This window comes from Diabrotica undecimpunctata, chromosome 1 (assembly GCF_040954645.1).
Source record: "Diabrotica undecimpunctata isolate CICGRU chromosome 1, icDiaUnde3, whole genome shotgun sequence".
Lineage (NCBI taxonomy): Eukaryota > Metazoa > Arthropoda > Insecta > Coleoptera > Chrysomelidae > Diabrotica > Diabrotica undecimpunctata.
In genome coordinates this window covers 99853700-99873711 of record NC_092803.1, presented here as the reverse complement: position 1 = coordinate 99873711, position 20012 = coordinate 99853700, and the positions used below count along the sequence as shown (strand labels likewise).

The window sequence follows — 20012 nt, the reverse complement described above, 5'->3', positions numbered from 1 at the left end:
GATAATACTTTCTCTTCAAGATTAATTGCCGCAAAGTCCCGAGTCAATCCATTAAAGAACGAACTTACAATTCCTAAATTAGAGCTGTGCTCGATGGAGTTACTTGTCATCCTATCTTCTCGGATTATACAAATTTTGCATGATACTATCAAAATTGAGTCCATTAATTTATGGTCCGATTCATTAGTTGCCTTAACATGGGTTTAAAGGTCTAAATTAGAGATATCTCCTTTTGTTAAAAAACGAGTCCTTACTGTTCATGATAATAGTAGGAATACCACATGGCGACATATTAGATCTCCGTTAAATCCCGCTGATCATTTGTCGCGTGGAAATTTTTCATCTGATGTTCGTCAATTCTGGTTTCATGGTTCTCCCTTTTTATCTCAAACCAATGATTTTGATTCCATTGATTCCTCTGAACTTCTAAATGAAGTACCTGAATGTATGCAAGTATTATTTCCCATTACTGAATCTCCAGAAGAATTCTGGAAATCTAGATTTTTAAAATTTTCGAAATTTTCTAGCATGCAAAAAGGAATCGCTTTTAGTTTTAAAGTGATTCTCAAATTTAAAAAGATAAACATTTCTGGCAGTCCTTTAACAGTAGAAGAGCTTCAGAATGCCCATGATTTTATTATAAAACAGGTGTAATCTTATTCTTTTTCCAATGAAATCAAACTATTAAAGGGAGGAAAATCTATTTCAACTCCCAAATTACTTCCTCTTAATATCTCCCTTGATGAAAATAGCGTACTTCGTGTAGGAGGTCGACTTGAATATACCGAATTAAGTTTTTCTCAGAAATTTCCCATTTTACTTCCTGAAAATGACCATGTTGTCGATCTACTAATTAATCGGGAACATATGCGTTTAGGACACAGTGGAGCTCAAAATGTCATTGGAAATTTTCGTCTTCGATATTGACCGTTAAATGGTATACGAATAATTAAAACTATCATTAAAAAGTGTGTTATTTGCCATAGATTTAATACTCAATTTGCATCACAGATAATGTCCCCTTTGCCTTTGGATCGAGTTCAACAGGCTCGTCCATTTTCTAAGACCGGAATAGATTTTGCTGGTCCTATTATGATTCGCTCCTCTAGATTAAGGAAGGCCCCTACCACTAAGGCTTATGTAGCCATTTTTATATATATGGTAACCAAGGCTATCCATATAGAACTTGTCTCCAATTTGTTCACGAAAGCTTTTATTGCTTCATTAAAACGATTTATTAGTCGTCGAGGAAATCCTCAAATAATTTACTCTGATAGCGGCACCAATTTTATTGGAGCTCGTAATCTATTACGAGACTTATCTTTATTTCTGAAATCCAAAGAAAATAATCACGAAATTCAGAATTTTCTTTCTTCCACCGAAATTACCTGGAAATTAATCCCTCCCAGGTCTCCACATTGGGACGGACTCTGGGAAGCAGCTGTAAAGAGTGCTAAATTTCATTTGACGAAATTTCTCGGTAATACTTGCCTTAACAGCAGAAGGTGAATATGTTCGCCCCATAATAAAACTAGCACCTCTTCCAATTTCTGATTAAACCCTTTCTTAACGGTCGTTTCGATCCCACCCCCCCCGGTATGTAAATAATTAATTATATTTTCTACAATAGTTTGTTCTTCTATAATAATTGTTATTCTCACTAATATATCTCACTAATTTAAAGACATTCAATCAGCATGACATGCCTTCTTTCTGCTGCATTGTATCTTCTGCACCTGTCAGTTCTTCAGATTCAAAATATTCAAACCCAACTACCCTTAACGCGACTTCGTATTTGCCTTCTCAAATAGAAGCACGCAAGTCAAACTTACTTTTTCAGCTTCTCAAATAGAAGCAAGTAATAGTTCTTCTCACGCTTCTCAAATAGAAGCAGTTTTCAAGTGTAACTTATTTTATTAAATAGGTAACTATAGTAAATTCAGTGTCTGTGCATCTAATATGTAAGTACCTGAAATTATTCTTTCATACAGAAGAAAATCGACAGTGTGTGCGCCAACATTTCATAAATGCCGGTCCGACAAATTACAGGGTTGCCGGATATTTAACAAACTATAAACTATAAACAATTAATATAAACAGTTGTGCGGTTTAAGAATATTTTATATGAACATTTATGTTTTTATTATTATTAAAAAGGGTGATTTGTTGGCAAGCCCGATACTACTATTTATTCATATAAATAATACAATAAAAATATTTCTAGCTTAATTCTTATTTTAATTATTCTACTTTTAACTTTACTATCCACTATATTATTACTAATCCGCAATTTTGCGACCTACTAGTCGCTGGTCCTTCGAGGTTTTATTTATATTTTATCTCCAAATGTGGGACTATAATTTTTCAAATATTTACTTTTAAATCATCGAATTAGCTGCCTCATCCTTTCTCCTACATGTAATATTTGGAGTAATGAAAGCTGCCCCAACTCCAGTAGATGTTTTAGAAGCGTCTGTGTATAGATGATAGGATTTAGAAAATTTTGTTAGTTTGTTGATGAAAGTATTTTTTATTAAGTAGTGTGGAGTATCGTTCTTTCTGAAGATATTTAAGGATGTATCGGATTAAGGAATGCTTAATGTCCAAGGAAGAGGAATTTCTATAAAGTTGGAATAGGTATTTGGTATCGGAATTTGTAAAGTTCTAAGGGTTTGCCTAACTCTTTAGTATAATGGCGGTTTCATGTTCCTATTTTTAGTATATAGGTTTTTAAAACGATCAGTAAATATGTTCTAGATGGATTGTTTGGATTAGAATTAGCAGCCAATGGGTATGTAAGAGATAAGTGCATCCTTCTATATTTAAGTGATGACTCTCCAGTTTCTGCCCATAAACTTTCTATTCGGCTGGTCCGAAATGCTCCTGTAGCTATTCTTAATGCCGTATTTTGAATTACGTCAAGATGGTGTAATAAGCATTCTTTGTCAGATGCATATATTATGGAACCGTAATCTATGGAAAGAGTTTTCATAAGATTAATTCCATTTTGGCATGTTTTTTTCATGTGAGTTTCGTATCAAAAATCATCCCTAATAACCTAATGTCATCGGTATATTTCAGGATTTGGTTACATAATTTTAGTTGCGGTTTAAAATAACAAACACTTTGATTTGCTGAGCGAAAACTGCAATCCTGTTTTCTTCGACCAGTTTTCCAGTTCATGAAGTGAGTTTTGTAAGTGACGCTGTACTGATGACATGTTTTGTCCTGAAGATACTAATACTAGATCATCCGAATATAATCTGCCATGAACTAAGCTGGAGTTTGATGCTATAATATTATTCATGGCAATTAAAAATAACGTTGCGCTTACTACAGACCCCTGAGGGGTGCCATTAGCTTGACGTCTTGTTGAAGATGTGCAGTGGTTGACTCTTACTTGAAAATTGCGTTGTTTAAGGAAATTTGAAATGAAATTAATGATATTACCCCTAATATTCCAAGTATGTAATGATCTGATAATATCGTAACGCCATGCTGTGTTAAATGCTTTTGTAATGTCTATGAATACTGCAATAGTTTCCTGCTTGTTTGCGAAAGATTTAATAATATCAGATTCTAAATTAATGAGGTTATCAGTAGTAGTTCAATTTTGTCGAAATCCACTTTTCTCGTTAACCAGGAGGTGATTTTCTTCTAATATCCATAGCAATATTTTATTAACTATTTTTTCCATGACTTTGCATATTACATTGATGAGAGAAATGGGTCTATATAAGGAAATTTTAGTTCGTGCATTATTCGGTTTGAGAATGGGTATAATTATTGAATTACTCCAGGAAGTTGGAAAGACATTATTTAACCATATTCGATTGAAAATTTTTAGAAGAGTATACTTAGCATTGTCTGGTAGTTTTTCCAAGAATACTAAAAGTATATTATCGGGTCCAGAAGCAGAGTTTTTTGTAGTATTAAGGGCAAAGTTAAGTTCATCTAAGGTTAAAGGAATATTGAAGGAACTATTATCTCTATCTTCACAATCGAGCTGTTGTTTTTCTGTAATGATTTTTTGTTGTACAAACTCTTCGGAATAATTGTTATTGCTGGAGTTTTTTTTTTCGAAGTATAAAGCAAAAGCATCAGCTATTTCGTTAGGTTTTGTTATTACATTTAGTATTATGAGTAATAAAAGGCACTTGGTAAAATTTGTTTTTTCCTGATATTTTACGAATATTGGACAACACTGTAGATAAAGTTGTTGTACTGTTTATATATAAGACAAATTTCCTCCAGTTGATTTTTCGAGCATTTTTTGTTGTATATCGAGCATGTGCTCTCTGATTTTTATATTCAGTTATGTTAGTTATGTTACTATGTTGTTCCATTCTACTAACAGATGCTTTATATTGCTTGATTGCATTTGGACACTCTGTATTCCACCATGGTAGAGGTCTGTGTTTCCTTAATATTATTCCTTATAATAATCCATTATAATAATATTCGTAAAAAAGTTGAGAGTTTCATTTATATCAGTATTTTCAAAACTAGATTTTTATGATTCTATATGTGTTTCTATAGCATCAGCATACTTGTCCCAATTAGCGTTTTTCAGGTTCCATTTTCGGAGTCGTTGGTATTCAGACATAGTGTCATCAGAAAATACAGAAATTTTTATTGGGTAATGGTCGCTCCCATATAAAAAGTGTAGGGAATCCCAATTAAGAGCCATTGAAAGAGTTGGATCACAAATCGATAGAGCGATTGTAGATGTTGTACCAGTATTTACATTAAATCTGGTTGGTCTTCCATCATTGAGAATGTTTAAATTTTCTTCAGTTAACAAGTCTTCGATTAGTCTGCCTTTGATATTAAAATTTGTTGAGCCCCACATTGGGCTGTGACTATTGAAATCTCCTACTATTAGCCTGGGCATAGGTATTTGTGAAATGAGTGCTTTTAAGTCGGTTAATATATGAAGTGTATTTGGGAAAGTATAGACGCAACATACATTAATGCATTGGGAAGCTTTAACTGAGACGGCTACAGCTTCGATGTCTGTTTTTAGAGGAATCGTTTGTGCTTCAAGATTATCTTTAACATAAATGGCTACTCTACCACTTGCTTTTTCCTGCTTGTTTCTATTTTTATAAATTAAATGTGTGGCAATATTGGTCTTTGAAATTCGTTTCTTAAGACAAACACTAGCGGGGGTAATAATATTAATTAAAAGATTTAGCACTTGATAATGGGTATAAAAACCATTTATGTTCCACTGTAATAAATTGAAAGTTATAGTTGTAATTATTGAATGTTCAGTTCCTGGGATAATTCAGTCGATGTATCCGTGTCAGGTTCTTCATCCTCGTAGTTGTCTTTTGAGAGCTGTCTCGTAATTTTTTTGTTTAGCTTTGTACATTTCAATTTTAATTGGCTCTCGGATGTATATGAATGAATTTTGGTTAAGAGTTGTCTAAATCCTGGAATGTCTACTGTATATATTTATTTATAACGCTGATAACATCTTTTGTTTCATGAGTGTTTTCAAATAAATCAACTGTTTCCTAAAAAGTTAATATTTGCTTTTCGAAATTGAGTAATTATTTAATTGGTTGCATTAGCGTTTCTAAAGGTAATGTTGATATTTTTGTTTTTACTCTTTTTTGTTTCTGAGTTGGCTTTAAAAATACATCGTCACTAACTGATATCTAAATCGGGGGTGATATTGCTTCAGATACAGTTCGTTTGAAGGACGATTTAGATGTATTTTCTTGGTTGGATACGCTAAATAATTTTGGTGCTGGATTCTCTCTATTTTCATTAACCGAGAAAGAATTATTGTTTAGGCTGGAAGATGAAGGGTGGTTAGTTATGATTATGTGAGATTATAGGGCTGATGAGGTGGGTATATTTGGTTTGGATATCACTGGCATTGTATTATCTGTAGTTGATGTATCAAGAAATGTTAGGTTGGTTGTGGATAATATTTTTGTTAGTGACGTTGAATTATTTGATGTTTGTAGAGGTGCATATTGTTGAAGGTGTAATAGCAGTTGTTTCTGTTGAAGTCACTGTAGTAGATTCGTTTCTGTTTGAAAGTGTAGTAGTTGGGACAGCTGTGTCTGAGTGATTTACATTTACTGAGCAACTACTAGAAATATGGCCATGTTGTTTGCAAAGGAAACAGGTTGTCTAGTATCAAAAAAAATCGATTGTTAGTAATTGGAGTTGGGAATTGGGATAAAATGAAGTTGGAAATTGGGCCTGTGGGTGGAGATACGTAAATATGTCGACGGAAACTGAGTATATATTTGTATTCAGGATTGTTGGTTCCTATTCGCAAAAATGACATTGATGAAGTTGGTTTTAGCTCTAAGATCAGTAGTTCGTTTTTAATTACCTTATGCGGGATAGTGGGAAAAACATTGGATATTAGGAATCTTTCACTTGTTGTAATTAGTCTACGGACTTGAATTTGTGTATTGTTTACAGTAATGAAACCTCTGCTGTTTGAAAAAAATCATCTACGACTTGTTTGGTTGAGAAATAAATACAGATACGATTGTTGGTGAATCTTGATGAAAAAAGAATGTGTTTTGGACTAACTAGAGATCCTACCGCTAATAAGTATTCTTCTAATTTAACATCATTGTGAGAATTAAAAACTATTGCTTGTAGCTTGGATGGATAGATCGTTTCTTATTGTTTGCTGACTGCAGCTAAGTAAGATAGAGGTTTTTGTGATGTGGATTGCGATAATAATTCATCGCTATGATTAGTGACGTCAAATTCCATTTCTCAACACTATTTGATTTTTCTAAGTACGGACCTGTTCCGCTTCGGGTTTTGGTAATTGTCTTTAACGACAAAAAACTGGTGTCGAACAATGACTGGTTTTATTTATTGATGGTTTTATAAAATTCTTTGGTTATGAATTACTAATTAATAGAAAAATATGTACTCACAGAAAATGTTTTTCTATACACACTGAACTAACACTATTATACTTAATGTTAACGTAGTGTAAGAATTCTATGATTGATGGTTTTTATAAGTTAAATTTACTAAATTTGTCAGGATCGATCAAAAAGCGTGTGTGCTTATTCGATATCAGTGCCGGACTTAAAAAAAAATTAAATTTAAGTCCATTCTAGTTAAAGTTGTTTATCGCTGAGCTTAATATTTAATGTCAGAACTTTTTGTTGTAAAAATTTAAATCGCATCGTGAGTGATATATTATGTGACTCATAAAGTTACGCCACTAAAGAATTGTTCCGTTCCTGGCAGATTACCTGTTTCCAGCTAATCACCATTAGGTCGTCGAGAAACAGTGAGCTATTGTTGATTAGGAAATTCCGAAGAAGATCGTCAGAAATTGTTATTTATTGGTATTGTTAAATTTATTATTTAAAATTTTTCATAGAAAATTTTATACTCCAAAGATTCAATCATCTTATTGTTGTCCATTGTACTATTTTGTAAAAGTTTCTGTAATGACTTCTCAGAATTTAGCACAGCAAATTGGGGGTTTTAAATCTCAATTGACCCGTATTGAAAGCTTTTTGAATACTAATTCAGATGATTTGAATAATAAACCGCTAATACAATTAAAGTATGATAGTTTATTTGAAACTTATAAAAAATTACAAGATTTATTAGATCAAGTTAGATCTAATAAGTTAAGTTCTGATGGTACAACGACTAATGCTATTGAATCATCACAAAAGGAAGTTGTATTATCAGCAATGGAAACTATCGACCGTTTTGAGATCATTTTGGCTAAATTAATAAATTTAATGGATCACGCTGATGATTATAGAGTTTCAAACATTTCTCAAAATCATTTTTCTAATGTAAAACTCACAGATATTAATATTAAACCTTTTTCTGGCGAGGCTCAAGAGTGGCAATCATTCTTGGAATTGTTCAAGCACTTGTGTCAAATAAATTGAAGAAAAAATACAAATTTTAACTTGGTATTTTGGAGGTCACTCGATTCGAGATATAGTTAATTTATTCGTTGTTTGTTTTGCGAATAGGCCGGTTCCTTCGATTTCCACAGTTGAGAGAATAATTCAAAAATTTCGCAAATGTGGATGTATTCAAAACTGCTACAAGTGTAACAATCTTGGTGAACCACCTGTTCGTCAAAAGAGTGAACAACGTATAAATAATGAAGTTGATGTTTGTTTTGTTGTTGAGGCCAGCCAGCCATGTTCAAACAGGGAAATTGCTGAACAAGTAAACTTAAGCAAAAACACTGTTCGGGGTATTTTAAAAAGAAATGGATATGGTTGCTATAAAGTTTAAACAACTCAAGAACTTTTTCCCGAGGACAATACTAGACGAATGGTATTCTGTGAAGAGATGATGGAAAAGCAAAATGCTGACGAAAATTTTTTAAAGAACATTTTATTTGTACTGACGAATCGACATTTTCTCTTCACAAGAAACACAATCCATCCATTGTTCGATATTGGTCTCGGGAAAATAAACATTTACGTATTCCTGTGCGCACACAATACCCACAAAAACTTAATGTTTGGACGGGTATTTTAGCGATTATGTAATAGGTCCTTTTTTATTGAGGGCAACCTGAACGGCACTAAATACCTCGAACTGCTACAAAATCAAATCATTCCGGCTATTCAGCAACTTTCTAATATGAATTTTGGAGATATTTGGTACCAGCATGACGGATGTCCCAGTCATAATACAAGGGCATTTAGCGAATATCTCCAAAGAACATTTCCAAACCGGTTAATTGCGACAAACTGTACAATCAAGTAGCCTCCAAGATTAGCAGATTTCTCCCCAAATGATTTCTTTTTTTGGAGGTTTCTTAAATCAAAGATTTATCGGCACAATTTTGAACGTGCCGAAAATTTAATGGAGTTAAGGGCGAAAATTATCCAACATTGTGCCGACGTTACGCCAGATCAACTCAGAAATACAAGAGCTTCTTTGTATGATAGATTCACCTATTGTTCGGATGTTCAAGGTGGATTATTTGAACCTTTACTCCATTAAATTTTGTGCCTAAATAGGTTTTTTTAGTTGTTTTTAGAATTTTATCTTTAAAGTTTCTTTTAGAAACTAAGTTTTGTTTCTTTTAAGATTTACTTAAGTAAGTTTTAAGATTCTTTTAGAGTTTATATTTTGTTTTTTTACGAATTTATTTTTTATTTTCCAAACCGTTACGGCAAAAAGCAATTACAAACCTATTTTATTAAGAAGAATTATTTGTAAATCGATTTTACATATAATTTTTCGAGCATAAAACGTGATAGGTGCGAAAAAGTACGCGTTGCATATAAATTGTTCGACATGCTCCTTCCGTGGATCATTGATTACTGGCTGAGCTGAGTGTGACACGGAGCTACTAACAGTATTCGACTGTTCGGCCTGACAGCGTTGCCCCATTTTGTTTAGGAAATCTACTGAATGTTTAGCTAAAATCTACTTAGGCCCGATCTTTTCATCTCCGGATAAATAGTTATCGGGAAGTTTATCTGACAGATTACATGCAAATCTATCAGTTTACCCTCCCGATAAATACTTATTCGGAGGTGAAAAGACCGGGCCTAAGTCAAAAACTAAAGTATACTATAAAACTTTATTAACGTATTTGTATATAATTTAGGATTCTTGTATAATATAAACAACAGCTAACTTAACTAGAAATTAATATAATATGAATATTTGTAAAAAAAACCAAACTTTTTTATATTTCAACAGGCCATTTTGTGCCTTCTTATACAGTTGAGTCCACGGATCTTTACCCGTGCGTCATTAATACCTGGCGAGATAAATACATACTTTTTATCTAGCATCATTGTCTTCCACGCATGAAACTAAGGATAAACCAGCTACCGCCTGTTATTAAGTAAAGACACATGTTATTTTTATGAATGCTCTGCAGTCAGTACATCGAAAAGAGATAGGTACAAAAAAGACGCTTAGACGTTTTCAGATTGTAAGTACAATTTTTGACGTTTCTGGTTTTTTTACTTTTGTGGCTGTCAGTTTGTTGACTATTTTGCTATTTTTTGTCCTGTTTTTACATTTTGGAATTATTTATATTACACAAACAGTTATTTTCACAACTAACTTTATATTGCAGTTTAAAATTTTATGGTAAGTGTATTTTATTTTGCCCTTAATTTTCCTTAAAGTTAAACTTATTCACACAGATTGTCATAACCACTTTCTGTCACTTGCTGTTGCGTTGAGTAAATTTCCGACTGATTTCGTATGCTTTAAATCATGACGCACGGGTAAAGATAAATTGACTCAACAGAAATATGTCGTTACTGAATTCGTTATTGATCGAATTTCATGGCATGTGATTTCTCTCATCAAACGTGACAGAAATAAATAAATAACGAACATTTTCCTCCAGTTGGCAACACTCTGCTGAAATGTAAAGACAATTGTAGCTTTCAATTTTTATACGTGATGGGCGGGGCAACCTATTTGGGTAGAGTTTTGACTTGTTCTTGAATGAGTTCAGAAACCGAGCAGCCCGCTGAACTATTGGATTTTTATAATATAATTATTTGACAACCTTTTGTTGGCCAACCACCTAGAGCGGAGTTGAGCCGAAATACATTGATTTCGTATGTTCCGAGTTTATTTCGTTCAATCTGTATAGTGACAACGGGGCTAACTTTGTTAAATATATGAAAGTAAATGATCTAGTTCTAATCATAAGTGAAAATACACTTCCGTTACGGTGGCCCCTAGCAAGAGTGATGGAATCAATTAGCAGCTAAAATGGAAAAGTTAGAATTGTCCGTGTCCGTACTGCTGATGGAGAATATATTCGCCCTATCACTAAGCTGATTCCTCTTCCATTGTCTGAAACCGATAGCCTTCTGTAGCCATTTCTGAAAGAAATGTATCCAAGTTTTGCTACGCCACTGGCAACAATTAACTTACACGTCTTAAAATCTACCGAGGTAAATTCTCCAGCAAATTCTCATGAAAACCAATAATGTATTCAAAAGATATTTTTACCCATATATTAACTTTCTTCGGCCAATTCCCAATATTTCCTTGTTAGAAAGAATGCAAAAGGTGTGTTTTACCTACCTCTGTATAGAAATATCGAAGTTGTCCCCCGAAAACCGCTTGGCAATAGTCAGGTATTGAAAATTTGAAAATCAGAATTTCAAGTGTTCAGTATAAAATTGTATCCCAGCTTGGCTGCTTGCGGTTAGAGGTTTAACTCTCGTCTATTAGTTAGTGTTAGTTAAGAGTTTAGATACTCGCGTATTGAGTTTACCTAGTTATTGTTACATAGCTTATAGTTAAAACCTGAACGCTCATTCTTAATCAAGTATATTAATATTAAAGAAAACATCCTTAGTTGAAGTGATAATTATTAGTAACATTTTAATCTGAAGCAGTGCTAGTGTAGTGTGTCGCGGACTAGTGTATGGTGGACAGTGATCGGCTATTTCAATAAAAGAACTTGCGCTAAAACTTTGACTAGATATTAGCTTAGTTGTAGTAACATTCAATTATTAAATTACGTATTGTTTAAATTGCTTGTGTTCTTCTTTCCCACGCTAGTGGGTGGTCCTTCAAGTTGGAAGTAATTACATGACTTAGTACGCTCTAAATGGTACGAAGATCGCCATCCTAATTTGTTGTCCAACAAATGTCCGTTTAATTCTACCATCTTCTTCTTCGTCTAGCCATTCACGTCCACATCTGAACATAAGCCTCTTCAAGTCTTCCTTTCCATTGTTTTTTATTGTACGCTACTTGTAGCCAATTTTTCCCGGCAGTCCTCTTCAGATCATCTGTCCATCTCATAGGAGGTCTGCCTCTGGGTCTTTTGTGTTGGTATGGTCTCCAGGTTAAAATTGATCTGTGCCATTTGTTTAGATCGCTCCTAGCTACATGTCCAGCGTATTCCCATTTCAACTTTAATGATTTTTGCACGACATCGGTGACTTTGGTTTTCTGTCTTATCCATGTGTTTGTTTTCTTGTCCTTAAGTGATATACCTAGCATTACTCTTTCCATCGCGTGTTGAGTGACTCTAAGTATATTCATATTCTTTTTTGTGACTGTCCATGTTTGTGCCGCATAAGTTAATATCGGAATAATGCATGCATCAAAAACTTTAGATCTAAGATGTAATTGAATTGGTTGATTTCTGAGTATATAGTTTAGTTTACCAAATGCTGCCCAAGCTAACTTTCTTTTTCTTTTTATTTCTTCAGTTTGAATTTCCCTATTTAGTATTATTTTTTGTCCTAAGTATATATATTCTTCAACTTTTTCTATAACTTTATCGTTTATTATTGTCACGGTGTCTTCGGAGTGCATGACTTTTGTTTTGTTTAAATTCATTTTCAGTCCTATTTTAGAAGATTCGGTATGTAGTTCTAAAAGCATGGTTTGCATTTCTTGTAGGTCAGTAGCTATCAGGATTATGTCATCTGCAAATCGTAGATTACTGAGGTAGCGACCATTGATGTTTATTCCCTTATATTTCCAATTTAGGTTTTTAAAAACGTCCTCCAAAACTAAGGTGAACAGTTTGGGTGATAAAGTATCTCCCTGTTTGACTTCTCTGTTTAATGGTACAGGGTTCGTGTGTTCATTTTCATTTAGGTAGTAAGTAGCTGTAGCTTGGTTCATAGTTTCTTTTATTAAGTTAATAAATTCTACCATAAAAAGATAGAATCTACAACTAAAAATATGTTTAAAAAAAAGCCAGAAGCACATAGATGCAATTTTGTTCCAGTCCAACTCCAGCTGATCATCAACTCAAATATGGAAAATGATGAACAAATTAAACAACAAAAACACTAACATTAAACATGTTACTCCTACAGTTGCAGAAGATATTATACAAAACCTATGTCTACCTTTTGTTGACAAACATATACCTCACCCACGTACACTTATAGAATAACAATCCGAACTGGAATATGCTATTAAGACAATAAAAAACACAGCTCCAGGCTCAGATCACCTTTAGTAATATTCTGATACAAAGAATGGGTATGTTGGCCAAAAAAGTACTACTGCAAACTTATAACTCTATCTTGCAAACTAAAATACTTCCTACAAATTTAGAAATTCCTTTGTTATATTAATTCTAAAACCGGAAAAAAAATAAAGAGCATCCGGATTCATATTGACCAATTACATTGTTGTCATGTATTTTTAAAACAATCGAAAGAATTTTAAAATTAAGAATGGAAACTTGGATAAAGTGGCAAAGTATACAACCAGCAATATAATTTGGCTATAAACAAGACTGTGATACGACAGATGCAGTAGTTCGTCTGCCTACAGATGTTCAAATTGGCTTTTCCGATTGGCTTTTTATCGAAATACAAAGTGCTTATGGCAATATTTGTTTAAATATACTGTGTGATAAACTTGTATTTCTTGGAGTTCCAAAATCCATGGTATATTAACTGTTAAATTTACATAAACGCAGAAACGTATCGATTCAAATAGATCATAATATGATAGGACCAATGATTACATTAAAAGGCATTTCACAGCGAGATGTTTTAAGTCCACTTATTTTTGCACAATTTAGGGCCGGTCTTCCAATATTGCTTGTTTACAATATGCTGATAATATTGTCATCTATTCAAAGAAGAAAACGTACATCGAATATATTACTGAACTAAAACATATAATGTACAACTTTGGTAGCTGGACTTTGTTAAATGGCTTCACTATTTCGTACCAAAAGTATGCTGTAGTATTTTTTCCCTATTAAAAAGCTGAACAATTTTGCTGTATCCTCAAAGTACAACGCCACACCAATAATTTCAGAATTCTAATACCTTCGTGTAATACTTAACAGAAAACTGCTTTGGACTTAACATATTAACGACACAATTAGTCGCTGCAAAAAAGGTATTAATTTGCTTAAAATACTTTGTAAGAGATCGTAGGGTGTAGATTAAAATATTGCATTGAATTTTTATCGAGCCTATATAAAATCTATTATAGATTATGGGTGTTTGGTATATGGGTCAGCTAGCATAACCAATTTAAGTAAACTTGATAGAATCGAATTTAGAGCTTTGAAAATTCTGTTAGGGTTAATGAAAATCACTCCAAATAAAGCCATACTGGTTCTAGCGTCTAGACACCCACTTTTATTACGCAGAGAGTATCTGGCAAGCAAATACTTCCCAATACAATATTATGGTTGCAACTAAAATACAAAAATAATTAATCAATTAAATTCAATAATTAATCAATTCCCCACCACTTGCAAAAGCATTTGTAACTTGCAATGAATTTAAGTTAATACATTCTCCTTATAATCACATTTGGAAATCATTGGACATACCAAACCTGACAAGTTCTACAAGTTCTATCTACAAACATTATTATTCCTAAATACCAAACTAAATTTTTGTCATAATATTTTCAAGGAGATCTTGAGTACCTATTCAGATTACATTGCAATCTATATATATATATATATATATATATATATATATATATATATATATATATATATATATATATATATATATATATATATATATATATATATATATATATATATACAATAGCACTAAAGGCCTTAGAGGCCCATGGCTTAAAAAGTTTGTTCTTTCTTTATTTTCGCTTTCCTTTATGTACTGAGATCTTCTCTGGCTCGATATGTGATTTTTCCCCATTCCTTCTTGTTATTCATTTTTCTTTCAGGCCTTCTAGTCCAATTTCTTCCATGTCTTTTCTACCTCCTGATTCCATCTATTTTTTGGCCTTCCTTTTCTCTTTTTTAAAGTTATAGTGTAGTTTAGTAGCCTTTTTGGAGTCCTCGTGTTCGGCATCCTTTCTAGGTGACCTCGCCATCTTAGTCTCTGTGCCTTTATGACTCCTATTATGTTAGGTTGATTATATAATTTCTTTAACTCATCATTTGATCTTCTTATCCATAAACCGTCCCTTATTATTCCTACATATATCTTCCTCAGGATTTTCCTTTCCCATATCTCCAATAAATTTTGTTCATTGTTTGTCATTGTCCATGTCTCACTGCAGTATGTTACTATTGGTTGTATAGTTGTTTTGTATAACTGTATTTTTGCCTTTCTTGATAAAAACTTGCTTTTCAACATTCCACTAAGAGCATGTACACTTCTATTGCCTGCCATTATTCTAGCTTGTATTTCTTCTTTAATGTTAGGTTTACGTGATATTATTGTACCTAGGTATGTAAATCTTTCTACCATTTCGAATTCGTATGATGATCTTTCTTCTACTTCTACTTTAAACTTTTGTCCATCCCTAAACTGATCATCTGTCCACTGCATACATTTTGTTTTGGTTTCATTTATGAAAAGTCCCATTTTCTTTGCTGCTTTTACTATTCTCTGTACTATCTCCTGTAGCTCTTTTTTTCCTCTTGCCAGCAACACTATATCATCCGCAAATGCCAAAACTTGGTATCTTTTATGATATAGGAGTCCTTCTCTATTGATTTTCGCTGCTCGCATTATTTTTTTTAGGCATAAATTGAAGAGTAATGATGAAAAAGGATCGCCCTGCCTTAATCCTTCGTTTACTATAAATTTGTCCGATGCATGATTGTTTACTTTGACTCTGTTTTTTGTATTCTCTAAAGTAAGATGTATCATGTTACGCAACTTTCTGCTAACTCGCAGTTCCCCAAGGGTCTCTTTTAATTCCTTCCTTTTTATTCTATCGTATGCTTGCTGGAAGTCGATGAATAGCGCTATCGTTGGTAAGTTGTGTTCATAGCTTTCTGCTTGTAATTCTCTGATTATGAATACTTGGTCCGTTGTGCCCTCGTCTAAATCCGCACTGATATTCGCCTATTATATTTTCAACTTCTTTTTCTAGCTTATCTTTTATGGATTTTGATAGGATTTTATATACGGTATTTAGTAACGCTACTCATCTGTAATTACTGCATTCTGTTTTGTCTCCTTTTTTGTGTAATGGGCAAATAATGGCTTCCTTCCAATCTTCTGGTATTCGTTCTTTTATCCATATTTCCTTTATGATCTTGTATATCCAATTATTCAGCAGTTTTCCACCATATTTCATCATCTCTGCTGTTATGTTATCGCTTCCAGGGGATTTGTTGTTTTTCAGATTTTTTATGATTTCCTCGATTTGTTCTTTGCTGGGTGAATTATCTTCTATGTCTTCTAAGTGTTCGATTTTTGCTTCTGCTTCCATACATTCTCTTTGGTTTGACTTATTATTGCCATTTAGTAATTCATCAAAATACTCTTTCCATCTTTCAACTATTTCTGCTTCCCCGCTTATATTATTTCCTGGTTTGTTTTTAACGAATATGGGTTTTTGTTGGAAACCTTTTTTTCATTTCTAGCACCTTGATATAGGTTTTTTATTTCTGTAATTCTCTTCTATTTCTTTTAGCTTATTTTCTATGTGTTTTCTCTTCTTTTCTCTCAGCACCCTCTTTACTTTTTGTTTTTTCTCCCTATATCTATTCTTTGTCTCTGTTGTTTATTTCGTGATCATTTTCATCCTTAATGATTTTCTTAGTTCTATTTCTTTTTGGCAGTCTATGTCGAACCAGTCTTTCCTCTTTTTATTCTCTTGTTTATTACATTATTTTGCTGCTTTGTTCATTATTTGCTTTATGTTTTCCCATTTGTTCTCAGTTTGCTCTTCTATTTGTATCTTTTTTAGTTCTCTTTCCATTGTTTCCTCGTACATGTCTTGTTCTTGCTTTGTTGCTAATCGAATTGGGTTATGTATACATTTCTTTTTTTTTTATTTGTTTTTGTTTTCTGGTATCAGGTGCATAATTTTGAGGCCCACCATGTAATGATCTGAGTCAGCGTCTGGTCCTCTGTATGTTCTTATCTTTTTTATACATTGCTGTTCTTCTTTTTCGATGAGTACGTGGTCTATTTGGTTTTTAGTCTTTCTATCTGGCGATATCCATGTTTCCTTGTGTATTTCTTTTCTTTCCAAATATGTGCTCATTATGATCATATTTTTCTCTTACGAAATCTATCAGGAATTGTCCATTCTCATTAGTTTCATTGTGTTTATTATATTTTCCTATTGTCGGTCTAAATACTTCTTCCTTCCCTATTTTGGCATTTGCGTCGCCTAGAATAATTTTCATATCATATCTGGGTATATTTTCGCGTCTAGACACCCACTTTTATTACGCAGAGAGTATATGGCAAGCAAATACTTCCCAATACAATATTATGGTTGCAACTAAAATACAAAAATAATTAATCAATTAAATTCAATAATTAATCAATTCCCCACCACTTGCAAAAGCATTTGTAACTTGCAATGAATTTAAGTTAATACATTCTCCTTATAATCACATTTGGAAATAATTGGACATATCAAACCTGACCAGTTCTACAAGTTCTATCTACAAACATTATTATTCCTAAATACCAAACTAAATTTTTGTCATAATACTTTCAAGGAGATCTTGAGTACCTATTCAGATTACATTGCAATCTATATAGATGGGTCAAAATTAGTAACATGTACAACCTGTGCTTATTTTGTACTGAAAAATGAAGATGAAGACTAAAAAAGCATTTACTCTAAATAATCAATCCAATATCTTTTCGCTGAAGCATGCGTTATATATTAAGCCCTTGAATGGTGTAAAAAACAGTGGTACAGAATTGTCGTGTGCACTGATTTATTATCAGTATTAAATGCATTACAAAACTTTAGTCAAGTCAAAATTAACCGTAATTTAATTAAAAATGTTTCAACAGTTACAAAAATTATCAGCCTTATCATATGATTCGTATGGGTGAAAGGACATTCAGATATATTGGATAATACTATTGGGGTTTCAATAGTAAAAAATTCAATAAAGCAGTAACATATATTGATTGAAGAAGACACTAATTTGTTTAAATTACAACCAATAGTATCTGCGAACCAATTATAAAAAGTTGTTGCACTAATTAGAAAGACAGTGTCTACTAGCCTAAGATAAAATGTAGATCATAAATGTTTTTCGAAGCAGCTACATAAAATTGGAGTTCTCCCAACAGAAAGATCTGAGTGAGGAACTGAGGAACTAGCAAGTAACATGGCTGATATAAATCACATATTCTTTAACTGTCCCTTACATCTCAAAAGTGCGTGCCTACTTCAAGAATTGCTGAAAGCAGGTTTAAAGACGAGATTAAATTTAAATGTACTAATATATACATATATATATATATATATATATATATATATATATATATATATATATATATATATGTATATATATATATATATTATATATATATATATATATATATATATATATATATATATATATATATATATATATATATATATATATATACAAAAAAAAGGTTAAACTGATTATGGTATTTCTGCAAAAAAATGAGTAAAAGGTGTGAATGAAAAATTGATGGTTTGATTCGTGTAGCTATCTAACCGTGGTTTATGTCTTTTGTGTTGTAATGAAGTCACTCCGATGAACCTCTCAGAGTGAAAAGTGTCCTCCCTGTACAATCCAGAATAAATAATTATTAATATTTATTAAAATATATTTGTCTTTCAAAATTTTGGAACCCCAGATTTGAACTTGTCTAGATAAACTTACAAAAAGAAATTTTCCATAATTCTATATTTATCCTTTTTTTCGTTTCAGCATTTTATTTGCCGACATATGCGGGTTCACGACTTTGTCCGATCAGTGTACAGCAGAGGAACTCGTACGAATTCTCAACGAGCTATTTGCACGGTGAGTATGTAAACGAAAGATAAACTTTGAAAGGTAAAGATATGTATACATTGTTGAAATAAAATAAGGGAATTTGACGGGATGAACTAAATGCGTCGTTCCAGTGAATATTTGAAAGGCTTTCCATAAAAAGGTTTTTCACTGTCTTTTTGCTTACGTTTTATAAATAGAATATATCTAGAAATTGTTTTAAATATTTTCAATTTTATCAAATAATATACAAGTTTGATGACGGTGAAATTTTCTCTAAAAAATACAACCGAAAATAATAAAGTCAATTAAAAATTAAAAACTGTAGATAGATGAAGGTTTTTTAGCTATAAGTTACTACATTATACAATAAAAAATACAACCGAAAATAATAAAGTCAATTAAAAATTAAAAACTGTAGATAGATGAAGGTTTTTTAGCTATAAGTTACTACATTATACAATAAAAGATTTTATTGTATATTTCCTTTAAATTTTTTCTATATTTTTAAAGTGCTTTATAGATTATTATTTTTTATGATCGTTAGAAACGTAAATTTTTTTAAGTATCACTTTATTAAGACCTAAATAAAATAAAATATGTGTGAAAAAAAGTGCAATTGTTATAATTTCACGCACGCGAAATGCATTTGCTGCGAAGTGGCCTATAAAACTAATTTATTAACCGTATTACTTGTTCAACCATATATAACAACTGGCCGAATAATTGACTTGTACAGTTAATTTAGATTTTCTTTTTAGCAAATCTAGTGATTTGGTATAAAATATTAAAGATATTTCGGCTTCCAAACAAGAAGGCGCGTTCAAGTGTACGCCAGAAGAAATAATTAACACAATAAATGAAGCAATATGTAATTTATTGCTGAAAAAATCAAAAGAGTTATATAATAAATGATACAGTATGTTTATGACATGGCGTATTAAGAAACATGTAAACGTTTTACCGAAAGGGTATTGCTGGCGGTTTTCCAAGAAAAAAGTAAGGGTTATAAATCTTCGGTTTTGTGTTTTTTAAGTTTTTCTAAGTTAAAGACAAGACTAATCTTACACTTAACTATTAATTTTGCCCAATATCTCAAAGATATAACCTTCCTAAAAGACTAAAGAAAGATTTTGCTTTATACCCACAGTTGGGTATAAAGCAAAAAAGCCCATCACATTTTTGAGGATAAGATGAAGAAAAATATATTCTTGATGGTTAGTAAAACCTAAATATTTCAGTTTACAATATGTTTTAAAATATTCAAAAATCTTTTAAACTCTTCTGTTTTTATCATTTGAACCATTAATAATTTGTTTCGTTTTCTGCAATT

At 32.2% G+C, this 20012-nt stretch overlaps 1 protein-coding gene across 3 annotated transcripts in view; it reads left to right on the top strand.

Moving 5' to 3' along the window:
- The window catches only part of LOC140451697 (adenylate cyclase type 6), a 3083308-nt gene that overhangs the window by 1934755 nt on the left and 1128541 nt on the right, over positions 1–20012 (top strand). For all 3 annotated transcript variants that reach the window (XM_072545540.1, XM_072545547.1, XM_072545553.1), the window contains one exon: positions 18617–18709. In XM_072545540.1, coding sequence (XP_072401641.1) covers positions 18617–18709 — 93 coding nt within the window. The remainder of the gene's footprint in view (positions 1–18616; positions 18710–20012) is intronic.